The sequence below is a fragment of the Bufo gargarizans genome, chromosome 6 (assembly GCF_014858855.1).
Source record: "Bufo gargarizans isolate SCDJY-AF-19 chromosome 6, ASM1485885v1, whole genome shotgun sequence".
Classification (NCBI taxonomy): domain Eukaryota; kingdom Metazoa; phylum Chordata; class Amphibia; order Anura; family Bufonidae; genus Bufo; species Bufo gargarizans.
Genome location: NC_058085.1, coordinates 71423171 through 71435986, shown reverse-complemented (window position 1 = coordinate 71435986; position 12816 = coordinate 71423171). Strand labels below are relative to the sequence as shown.

The 12816-nt window shown below is 43.1% G+C and overlaps 2 protein-coding genes across 3 annotated transcripts in view; both read right to left on the bottom strand.

Annotated features, from left to right (window-relative positions):
• Nucleotides 1–1565, bottom strand: part of LOC122941976 (BPI fold-containing family B member 6-like) — a 44603-nt gene extending 43038 nt beyond the window's left edge. The window contains exon 1 of the mRNA XM_044299471.1: nt 1460–1565. Coding sequence (XP_044155406.1) covers nt 1460–1565 — 106 coding nt within the window. The remainder of the gene's footprint in view (nt 1–1459) is intronic.
• Nucleotides 1566–10539: 8974 nt separating this feature from the next.
• Nucleotides 10540–12816, bottom strand: part of BPIFB2 (BPI fold containing family B member 2) — a 36609-nt gene continuing 34332 nt past the window's right edge. For both annotated transcript variants that reach the window (XM_044299372.1, XM_044299373.1), the window contains exons 15-16: nt 12164–12240; nt 10540–10656 (exon numbers count right to left, since the gene is read on the bottom strand). In XM_044299372.1, the coding sequence (XP_044155307.1) occupies nt 10615–10656; nt 12164–12240 (119 nt within the window). In that variant the 3' untranslated portion in view covers nt 10540–10614. The remainder of the gene's footprint in view (nt 10657–12163; nt 12241–12816) is intronic.

Genomic DNA, 12816 nt, shown 5'->3' with positions numbered 1-12816 from the left:
TATATAGTTCAAATAATTTCAATAGTTGAGGCCCAAATGGGAATCGGGTATTCAATGTCCGTATCCAAAAAGCCTCACAGAGTGTCAACTTATTTTCCCAATCTCCACCATGTGGAGGTCTGGAAACTTTTTCAATAATAATAACTTTTAAGGTATCAATGAGGCTATTGTGACTATATACAAAATATGATATACTGTATACAAAATGTGATATACAATAGAATTAATGTACAGATGTAACTTGAGTCTGGGACCCACTATCGCCAGAACAGGGCCCTTGCATGGCTTGCTCTCTATTCATTGCTATGGGAGTTCTGAATATAACCGGGCAAGTGTGCTTGGCTATTTTCTGAAGTTCCAGAGTGGTGAATGGAGATCGCACTGCACTTGCACAGCCACCTCTCCATCACTATAGGACTGTTGGAAATAGCCAAGCCAGCACTCAACAATCTTCAGAACTCCCCTATCGGTAATTGGAAAGTGGACAAGCTTTGATGGTGTGCTTCCCATACCATCAGGGGGTTCATTCTGGACATAGGAGCTGGTCCCAGACATGGACCAGCAACTGTCTGACATTGATGGTGTGCTTCCCATACCATCAGGGGGTTCATTCTGGACATAGGAGCTGGTCCCAGACATGGGACCAGCAACTGTCTGACATTGATAGCATACCCTAGCATTGCTACAGTACATCTGACAATTTTATGGAAACTGATAAATTTATGGTAGTAAAACAGCAAGTTCCAACTGGTGAACTTCTCCAATGATTGGAGCATCTGTTCATCAGTCCTTCCTGCTTCATAATGTTCCTCGATCTGTAATGGTAACTTCTACAATCATCGGGGCAGGGCTAAAGCACCTTTATTTTACATGATAATCATTCATATTTTTTCCCTATTGTATCCTATATCATGAGAAAATCTTTACATCTTCGGCCCAATTTTTGGAGACTTAGAAAACAAGATTTATATTTCTTGGGATTTATGACTTTATGACATTCATAGGGTGGAATCATCTTTTGTAGAGTCAAATACACATTTTCAGGTTTCTTTCTAAGCATTGATTGACTACATTAGATGTGTCAAGCTGGACATACAGCTTAGGTTAATGCTGCCCGAACACCCCAATTTTGGTGGGTCCAGCAGACTATTTCATGCACATGAGGGGGTCCTGATTCTCCCTGATGGAGTGTATAATTGATGACTACAGAACACAGTATAAAACAACAGGTTTGCAAAATATCACAAAGAAGAAATGCACGTTCAAACAGAGATAGATAGATAATTGTAGATAGATAAATAATAGATAAATATGGGATGGATAGATAGATAATTGTAGATAGATAATGGATGGAAAGGAGGTAGATTAGATAGATGGTAGATTAGATGGATGGACAGACAGAGACAGATAGATAGATAGATAGATAGATAGATAGATAGATAGATAATGCACTCCTTACCATTTTTCAATGCACAACTGTCCAGCTGCAGATATGCCCCAGGTCCAAGTGACTGACAGAGGGTTACAAGCCCTAGGAAGACCCCAATGTAGGACAACATGACCATGCTTCACCCCTAGCACAACAGTAACCTAAACTGGCAAATCACACAAAAAGTAAAAGCCACTCTGTGCTGCTTCATATCAGCATTTAATGCATCTTGAGATATCACTTTACACATGACTGCCTTTAAACTGTAAATCTTTTCTTAAAGGAGAACTACATTGTACTATGAATGCAACAGTTTCCATTTTAATTCTTTGACATTTACATTGTATTCTTTGTAAACATTGATTTTCTTATTGTCGCTGTCATTCTTAATGTGTCATTCATGGACGTTTATTCCTTTATTTATTTCTTATAATGGCCCCTGATTCTTGCTCCTCCTCTGTGGAGCTGTATGGGCACACAGCAGCCTATCGTTGTCATTACTGTTGAGAAAAGTGAAGCATTCGAATCGGTATTAAATCTGAAGTTTACGAAAACTTTGATTCACAACAAATCCTAATTTCCTCTCACTTTGTGGTAACGAATCAGGTTTTCTTAAAATGTCGGCTGCGGGTGTTACACGTCAAAACTAAGTGTAGAGGAGACAAGCCCGGGAACTCAAGATCATCCATAATGTCGTGCAGCCAGCCAATCTGTAGATAGCTAGCCCCTGTGATGTCACAGCCCTTTAAAACCCTCATCTCACGCGATCACGGCCATTGTCCTGTGAGCTGAGCATAGGAAGAGACTTGGAAAGTGCTCATGCACTAGGGACAGTGTTGTTGAAAAGGATTAATAGAAGGATATTGGAGAGGAAAAGTGCAGGGAGACTGCAGGGAGAGTTCCGGGAGACTGCAGGGAAACTTTTTCTGCATCAGTTTTATTTATTTATTCCTACATTTACGTATTCCTACATCAGCCATAAAGTAAAATATGTAATTCAATACCAATAAGATGGAAGCCTTTATTATTCCAGTGCCAGCGTGCCAACCAATACTATCCAGTCTGCACCCCTTAGGGGGGCCAGGTCTTAATGAGGACCATCCTCATCTTTTGTTGGCTTTACTTCTTCCAAATCATCTTTCAAAGTCTCCATGTTCTGGAAAAGTTAGCAAGATACAGAGAGAGGAGGAGCTGGATGTTCCTGATGACATATTCTCTTAGGTATTAGAAGATGTGGAAAAGGAGGAAAAGCAGATGGCAGAAGAAGGGGTCCTACCTGTAGGGCAGGAGAGCACTGGGGTTTGAGAAGTGGGTACAGCCCCTGTTTAAAGGAGCATTAAAGGTGCCACAGGGCCATTAACAATGAAGACTGACTATACAGTGCGGTCTTCATTACTTAAAGGAATGGAAGCTGTGAGCTAATTGGCTGCACTGGTTCTTCACCCCTAGCATGGCCACAATCTACCAACAGCACGGCTACTCCCTGTGGCTGTAACCTAAGGCTGAATGGCCTGGGTATACCTGATTTATAGCGATTTGTGACAAATTAATTCGTAATTCATCAAATTTCTTGTGGAATTTTTTTACATTTCTCTCATCTCTAGTTGTCATATTACAGGCCAATACAACGTATATGTGAAATATGGCAGGGTGCTGGAGGCTGCAATGTACTGTTATTTTACTTGTTATTTTTGGATATGCAGATTTGTATTTCTGGATACTAGTTCAATACACAATTAATGAAAAAAGTCTCAAGAAAGAGGAAAATGTCTTTCTAGTGCATCTATAGGTAACCTGACAACATTAAAGGGGTATTCCCATCTTGTAATGTTTTTCAATATGACTAGGATGATGTACCATAACATTAAGGTATAACAGCATGAGAGTTCGGCCTTTGGAGCAAAAGGCTTCACTAGCCGCCCAGCAATATTCCAATCAATAGAAACAGGGTTTTGCTATAGATCCCTCCTCAATGCGTGACCAAGTTTGTCACTGTGCTGGGAAAATCTAGGGATTGGTAGGGATACTAGTAATTAGACCTCTACTAGTCAGAACATTGTGGCATATTTTTTTCTATGGTGGGAAACAGTGGTATATTTTCCATGTGGGTGGACCATGCAATTGCAATGGGGGAAATGGTAAGAGAGAGCCAGCACTAAACTTCTTTTCCTTTTCCTGACACCAATCCACCACATTTTCCTGTAGCCGTCACTAGGGGAAGCTCAATGCAAAAAGGTTTGTACAGCTTCTATTGAGTTCTATGGTTACTGTATCAATTCCTATGTTCTAAACTCCCCCTTGTGGTGCCTGCAGGCTAGTTTTATCACTTACAATATGAAGGGCTGAGGGGGGCTGGGGCTGATCGGCCTATCTGAGAGCAGGGATGCCGGGCCAAACAGGCTCGGCGCCGATGTCATGTGCTCCCTGTCAGAGGGCTATTTAAAAAGGGAACACTGTCCACAGTTGCCTGTAATTAGTCTCCTTGGCCTCACCAACATATATTACTATTGTTTGGATCCCTGGTAGTCTGACTTTAGATTTTCCCTGACCTTGCTCCTGTCGATTATTCCCCTGACCTGATTTTCTGATCTGGTCCTGGTTTTGCCTGTCTGGTTCTCACCTCTTTGTATCTGACTACTCTTTTAGCCCACTTGGTTTAGGCCCCTGCACAAGTTAGGGACCATTGCCAAGTTAGGGGCCGCATTTTAAGGCAGATCATCCAAGTAGGTAGGTGGTGCGGGTGGAGTATAGGGCTGCCCTGTTCCTTACCCTATGTGACATCCACTTTTTCCAACATAGAATTCGGGTAAAGAGAGGAGGAATAGTGCAATTTTTTATGAAAAATTTCCTCCATTAATAAAATTGTAAATTTGTCAGAAATCTCACTGGGAGGAGCATAATGCATTTTGCTATGGGTCCCTGAGATCTTTGTATGCCCCTGGTGGGAAATTCCAGAATATAGTAGACATTCATCAATGCCAATTGTCTCAATGAACATAATTTGATATGGCATACAGAAAACTAACCCTACAGTATTAGGTCATCAAATGTGTGCCCGATGTAACCTATCCCATAATCCAGATCAGATAAAAATAAGATTTCTATAGAAATAAAGCATCAGCTGTGGTCTTCTTATCTCACTTCCGATGATAAGAGTAAACCTATTAGCTTGGGTAATGCATCATAAACCTTTTGTAGAAGACTAACTATGAATCTGATCCACTTCATCCACTTACGTACATAAGAAGTGAAGGACAGCATAATATTGTGCATTGTGCTTTCTCCAGGTTACTCACTAGCATGGTTGGCACCTAGGTTTTTAAGTTGTTTTTAGCTGACGTCTGTCGATAGAGAAGGAAAATACCTAGTACAAAAAGAGTGCAATAATTATGTATCATGTGACATTTAGGACAATCACTTATCAGATTTCTTCATAACAGATATCTCTAATGGGCTGCTGGCTCCTGGAGATGTTTTACAGGCCTGTAATTCATCCATGATGATATGTATGTAACATATTATTTACTCATTAAAAATATTTAAATAAAACAAAAGAGCATCTACAGATGGAGATGAGAGAATTTCCCTAAATTTTTTCAGATCGGATTGGGTCTAGGGTTGAGCGAACCTGAACTATAAAGTTCGGGTTCGTACTGAACTGTAGGATTTTGGGACCCGAACCCGAACATTTCCGTAAAAGTTCGGGTTCCGGGTTCACCACTTTCTTGGCACTTTTTGAAAGGCTGCATAGCAGCCAATCAACAAGCGTCATACTACTTGCCCCAAGAGGCCATCACAGCCATGCCTACTAATAGCATGGCTGTGATTGGCCAGTGCAGCATGTGACCCAGCCTCTATATAAGCTTGAGTCACATAGCGCTGCGCGTCACTCTGCTCTGAACAGTGTAGGGAGAGGATGCTGCTGGACTTGTGATTTCAGGGAGAGTATAGGAGAGAATCTAAATCAGCGAGCTACAGAGAAATAGTTGTGTGGGTGCAGGGCACTATCGTTTTACCCTGCCCTGAGCTCCTTGACCAAGAAATACTAACTTTTAGAATTCTGTTAGTTAGGTGGGTGGCGGCGGCGGCCATTTTATGCATGCTCAGTGCACCAGCACTGCATCTGAGCTTTTGGGACATTGCAAATCACCAAACTACAACATCTGGATTAATCAGTGTGCAATTTAAGGTAGAAATGCACCCAACATTTTCTGGGGTTTTAAAAACACACCGTTTTTTCAAAAAACTATATTTTCCAGATCTGCAAGTGTTAAATTCAAGTTAAATATATACAGCATTCATATTCTGTTACCAAAAAAATACTTTTTGGGCAATCTACAACATCTGTATTAGTCAGTGTGCAATTTAAGGTAGAAATACAGCCATCATTTTCTGGGGTTTGAAAAACACACTCTTTTGACAAAAAACACTACTTTCAGCCCTTGCAGCATCAGCACGTGTGAAATTACAGGCTTATATACTGCTGTCAAATTCAGTTTTTAAACAAACACTCATTTGGGCACAAAAAATTTAGTTGGCAGCCTTTGATGCAGATGTCATTGTGAGATACACCCTTAATACATTTAGGTTACATTCAGAGATTTTAAATACCGCCATTTGGTGCACCAATATTGAATTCAGGCCTACACTGGTTCAGGCCCTTTGAGATACCCCCTCTACATACAGGGGTTTGAATTAGGCATTTGAAATACAGCCATTGGAAATACAGCCATTTTGTGCAAAGATATATTTACTTCAGGCCTACACTGGTTCAGGGCGTGTGTGATCCCCCCTATACATACAGGGGTTTGAATTAGGCATTTTAAATACAGCCTTTTTGTGCAAATATATATTTACTTCAGGCCTACACTGGTTCAGGCCCTCTGAGATACTACCTCTACATACAGGGGTTTGAATTAGGCATTTGAAATACAGCCATTTTGTGCAAAAAAATCTTTCATTGATGCCTAGTCTGGTTCAGGCCGTGTGAGATACACCCTTTACATACTGTCGTTCTTTTCTACTATTAATTAAACACCCATTTAGAGCAAGATCCTAAATTTTATAATTATGAAAAGAGTGTCAAATAAGGTACGTGGCCCAGATCGTGGTGCTGCTGGTGGAGCTCCTGTTGAAAGGAGAGGACGTGGTTGATCTGTGCCAGCTACACGCACAAGTGAAACCCCTTCCTCAGGTGAGAGTAGGCGACAAAACCTGCAGCGGTATTTGGTCGGGCCTAATGCTGCTCTATGAATGGTGAGGCCTAAACAAGTACAGGCGACAGTAGATTGGGTTGCTGACAGTGGATCCAGTTCCTTCACATTGTCTCCCACCCAGTCTCCTGCTGAAAGATCAGAGTTGGCACCTGCAGCTGATGTCCATCAGTCTTTCACCTCACCCCCTTGCAAGTCAGCCAAGCAGTCTGAGCCCCAAGTCATGCAGCAGTCTCTTCTGCTTTTTGATGACTCTGTTAGCAGGGTTTCCCAGGGCCATCCACCTAGCCCTGCCCCAGAAGTGGAAGAGATGCCCAACCACTTATTTTTCAAGATGAGTATGTAAAGGAACCCATATAATACAGATGAGCCCTTATGCAGCTTACTCCCGAACAAACAGCCGATAATCCGTAATAAAGCGAATAGAAGATCCCAGTCCCCCAAACTACATGAAGGGGTAAAATCAGTGACACTTTTTTTTAGCAGTTGAATGATTTCTTTTATGCCTTGCTCCCATGCAAGGGAGACACCCACAACAAATATACCTTAACCAATAACACAAAGGCTACAACCCACATAGAATCCTCCCCTCTGCCTATGATATAATCACGGTACACCATGGTTAACATAATCACCACAGGCAGGATAATACACAATGTCCTCTGTCCTGGAGACAACCGAGTTGTAATTCAATTATCTCTCAGGACAGAGGGCAATCGCCAATACACACAGAGAGACAATGGAACAGACTTCACTACTCAATGTATACAATGTCCCACCCTTTACAATACACATAGACATTTAACATCCCAACATAGCACGATTTAGTTGTAAAAGTCTCTTGGGCCTGGCTGTACTCATGGCTTTTCTGTCCAAAACCGGTTCTACACAGTCTTTTGTCCTGGAGACAATTGAGAAGTGATCCACTTATCTCCCAAGGACAGAGGCCAGACTCCATTAGCCACATGGTAGCAATAGCAGGGCAGGAACTCAAAAACGGAGTTAAATTCGCATAGAACAAGTAAAAGTAAGCAGAAACCTCCCTTTCTCCACAGAGTACATGGGAGGACCATCGCAGCACGCATCGGATGATGATGAAACACAGGTGCCAACTGCTAGCGCTTTGAAAGTGTGCAGACCGACAAGGAAGTCAGGGGTGAATACTGGGTGGAAGATGATGTGGAGGACGATGAGGAATCAAGGTCATGCAAGTGACCGATGTAGTTCGGAGGAAGAGGCGGTGGTCGCACAGAGCCACCAGCACAGCAGAAGAGGAAGCAGGGTGCAAAAGCTGAGCGGCCGTCCTCTAGACAGTATGCCTCCTACTGCCCACCGCAGCAAGGGACCGAGCACACCAAAGCCAGCTCCAAGGAGTTCCCTGGAGTGGCAGTACTTCAGACAATGTGCTGATGACAAGACACGAGTGGTTAGCACGCTGTGCAATCAGAGCCTGAAGCGAGGCATAAACGTTCTCAACTTGAGCACAACCTGCATGACCAGGCATTTAAGTGCAAAGCATGAGCTACAGTGGAGTAGACACCTCAAAAACCAATAAAGGTCTCTGGCTCCTCCTGCTTCCTCTTCTGCTGCAGTTGTGGCCTTTTCATCCACCTCTGGAGTGACAGTGCCACCTGGCACCCCGCAAACAGAGGATCTGCCAGCAACACCAACACCTGGGTCACCAAGCATCTCCAAAATGTCCCACGGAAGCATTCAGCTCTCCATATCCCAAACGCTGGAGAGGAAGTACCCCCCTACCCACCCACGATCCCTAGCCTTGAATGCCAGCATTCCTAAATTACTTGCCTTTGAAATGCTGTCATTCCGTCTGGTGGAGACAAATAGTTTTAAAGACCTTATGGTGGTGGCTGTCCCACAGTACGTCGTGCCCAGCCGCCACTACTTTTCAAGGCGAGCGATCCCTTCCCTTCCCAACCAAGTAGGGGACAAAATCAGGTGTGCACTGCACAACACCATCTGTGGCAAGGTGCACCTGACTATGGATACGTGGACCAGTAAGCACGGTCAGGGCCGTTATATCTCCATAACAGCACACTGGGTAAATGCAGTGGCGGCTGGGCCTGAGGCGGATAGCAGCTTGGCGCATGTCCTTCCACCACCGAGGATTGCAGGGCGCTTCAGTTTGCCTCCTGTTGCTTCCTCCTCCTACTCTGCTTCCTCATCCTCTACAAGCTCCTCATCCGGTCAGCGTAACACCTTCACCACCAACTTCAGCACAGCCAGGGGTAAACGACAGCAGGCAGTTTTAAAACGTATCTGTTTGGGGGACAAACCCCACACTGCGCAGGAGCTGTGGACGGGCCTTGAACAACAGACCGATGAGTGGTTTGTGCCAGTCAGCCTCAAGCCCGGCCTGGTGGTATGCGATAATGGGTGAAATCTTGTAGCAGCTCTGGGACTAGCCGGTTTGACGCACATCCCTTGCCTGGCGCATGTGCTGAATTTGGTGGTGCAGAGATTCCTTAAAAATTACCCCGACATGTCAGAGCTGCTGCCTAAAGTGCGGGCCATCTGTGTGCGCTTTCGGCGTTCTCACCCTGCTGCTGCTCGCCTGTCAGCGCTGCAGTGTAACTTCGGCCTTCCCGCTCACCGCCTTTTTGTTGCCTTTTGCAGCCCTCTAGCCCTTTCCAGGACTATTTTAGAGCCATTTTAGTGCCCAAAAGTTCGGGTCCACATTGACTTCAATGGGGTTCGGGGTCAAATTCGGGTCCCGAACCCGAACTTTTTTTTCAAGTTCGGCCGAACTCGTTGAACCCGAACATCCAGGTGTCCGCCCAACTCTAATTGGGACGAATTGACAGTCAGATTTAATTTGGTCTGAATAAATTAAACCCGAATCAAAGGTGCCCCAGTTGCCCTCAAAAGTGGTGTATGACATTCTGAGGTCTCCTCGGACTGTATTCAACTGTATCCAGCCCCTTTGAAGCTCTTTAACACCAAGTAATGTCAAAGTGACAGCAACTTATATAGCTATAGATAAATGCATGGTTGTAGGTGGTAGGAAACAGCGTTTTTATCAACACCCTGCACTGTCAGCTTTTATTTTTTAATAAAAAATGGTACAAAAACATCCTCCAAGGTGGCAGATGCTTTTTTCTCTGTCTTCTGATATGTACAATGGTGGCCTGTATGCAGCAGAGAGATGGAAATTTTTTTGCACAACAGCTGTGAGTGAGCTGGCACCTCTTGTGCTGAAAGAAGGGCAAAGGATCCCCTGTTTTCTGCGTGAAATAGTGTGCTGCACTGCATGTAGGTAGTGCATGTATGTAGCCCTGTATTAGAAGGATGAGCCCCTGTGTGCCATCAGCTGCCTGCAGCTCTTTCAGACAATGCAAAATTTTAATTTGCAATGTTTCAAAAATTAATATAGGATTATAACATGGCAGCTATGGCACAGCACAACTTTTATTAAAGGGGCTATACTGTGATTAATGTGAAAACTGAAAATCAGACATCAGATAGTATGCAAAAATGTCTTTCTAACAAAGCTAGAACCATCTCTGTCTCACATGGATCCAAAAATCTCCGCATTCATTTCTCCAACTGTTTTGATATATTTACAGTATATGAAGCTGGCAGCTCAGGGGGGTGTCCTTTTTTTCAGGGGGCTGTCCTTTCTAAGGAGTCTTGTCCTTTCTGCTACAGATCTCTCTCTGTAACTGTCATAGATATGGCTGGCAGTTGAAAGATAAACTGAACATGTGTGACCACCTCAGCAAGGTGGACAGAGATATAAGTAAAAGGACAAACAGCAGACGGCGCTATACAGGTAAATTTTATTGTATAGTATATGGCTATACTAATTTTTTATTACATGCAATTACAAAAGTTTTCACATCCAGTCGATGCCATTGAAAAATGCTAGAATATTTTTTCGTGGGACAGCCACTTAAATGTATTCTTTCCTTGACATGAATGTAAAATGTCTTCAGAGTTGTATATTTATGTCGTTTACTTGACATATTGAAGATCACAGGACATAACCGCGTAATCCTGTAAAAAACAGAATCAATGGAGAATATCATAGTAATGTATTTAGTCTAACCCACATATACCCTGTATAAGGCATTTTCTACCATTGTTACCTCCTTTACTATGGCTAAGTAGATGCCAAAATTACTGTATAAACTCTAGCTGCTTTCCTTGCCTTATTATATATCACGATAACAGCATATTAGTATTATAGAGCCAGACAAGATGATGTGTATGCATCCAAACAATCGGGCTGGGTCTCCAATCATAATTATCCTTTATCTAACATACATCACACAAGATCGTGTGCCAGCCCAATCCAACATATTGCACACAGGAAGGACTAATGTATCATACTTAAAGGGGTTTTCCTAGATTTTAACACTGAGTATGTGATTGATGGGGTCCAACACTCTAGACCCCTGCCGATTAGTGCTTTGGGAAGGCACCGGCGCTCCTGTAAGTGCTGCAGCCTTCTCTCTGCTTTTCCTAGGCCAGTGAGGTCACGTACATCGTTTATGTGGCCGCGGAGCAGCTCAGCCCGATTCAAGAGAATGGGGCTGAGCTGTGATACCAAGCATAGCCACTATACTATGTACATCTCTGTGCTTGGTAAGCTGTGAAACGGCAGCAGCATTCACAGGAGCACCAATGCCTTCTCCAAACAGCTGATCGGCAGGGGTCCCGAATGTCAGACCCCACCAATCAGATACATCAGTATCTGTAAAAAAAAAAGGTCATCAGTTAAAAAAAATCCTGGAAACCCCTTTTAACCAAGAACTTCATCCCATACCTTGCAAGTGACCAATTGTCCTAGCCTATTGGGCTGGCCATACATTTTAGATAGCTGTTTAAGCCATCATCTCTCTCTGTCCTGACACCACCATATGGCTAAAGGTATGGATCTTCTGAATGTAGACAGGGGAGTAAGCCTTTGCCAGATACTAATAGTGATGTCTTATCTCCCAAGAACAAAAGGATCAGGCATGTTGAAATCCAACTGTCCCATCTTTCTCTCTCCTGACTTCTGCCAGCAGGAAGCATATATTTAACATGATCAACCTTTCCCACTGAAATTGGTGGGTTTGACTCTCCCCCAAAGGACATTATTGGGGAGAAGAAAGGTCAGGCATGTTGGATATTTTGTTCTTGGGAAATAAGCCACCGCCAGAATTGTCTGTCAGCAGCTTACTTTACTGTCCCTATTGACATCCCTTTAAATTACTGTCTCTATTGGCGTCCCTTTACTGTCCCTGTTGGCGTCCCTTTACTGTCCCTATTGGCGTCCCTTTATTATATAGTTCCTATTGGCATCCCTTTACTGTCCCTATTTGTGTTCTGCCAAGCCTAGTGTGTATGTGGATGGGGGAAGGGAGGTTTGGAGAGATTGGTGTCGACCAGTGAGCGTTCAGTGGACAGCTGTATATAGCCTGCATTTTACAATACAAAATAACCAGAATCAAGCTAGCCATATCTTATGTCTAATGATGTGGCTGTAAAGTTTGGACACTTCTGAGCAAACACTTACTTCCTTGACCTCCATGACTTCATTAGTAAGTTGTACATTGGGTAATGACGGCAGAGTTACTCCAACACTCAGGTCCGCTACAAAATGAAGAAAACTAATTAATAAAAAAATAAAAATAAAATGGAGGTACAGGTTAAGCAGAGTGATAAAGTGGGCAGGGGATCCCATGGCAATGCTGCACTAGTTGTTCCATCCAGTTATAATGCCAGTGGGGTTATAAGCAGATCAAGAGCATGTGAGGCCACCACTACTGCAAGAGACATTGGACATTTCCTAAATTGCCCAGTTTGACTTCTCCCATTTGGATGGTTTAATTTCATAGCGACATTACAACAAATCCATATAGAAGTAATTTGGGTTCTCCGGGAATTAACAAAATAAAAATACTTAAATATAACTTTATTCAAAATAGTACAGCGCAGCGGCCATTTTGTTTTTCCTAATGAATTTAAATATATTCCCAAATACCTTACATTAATTATAATGGCTCTTTTTTTTCTGAGGAACAATCATTAGGAAAAACAAAATGGCCGCTGTATTATTAGTACACACAAAACCTAATCACACAGGAGGACAAGCTACTTCATAACACTGAGCTAAAGAGCTGCCTCATCCTCCTCTGTGCACTGCTTGTCAGGGATTATGATCCTGAA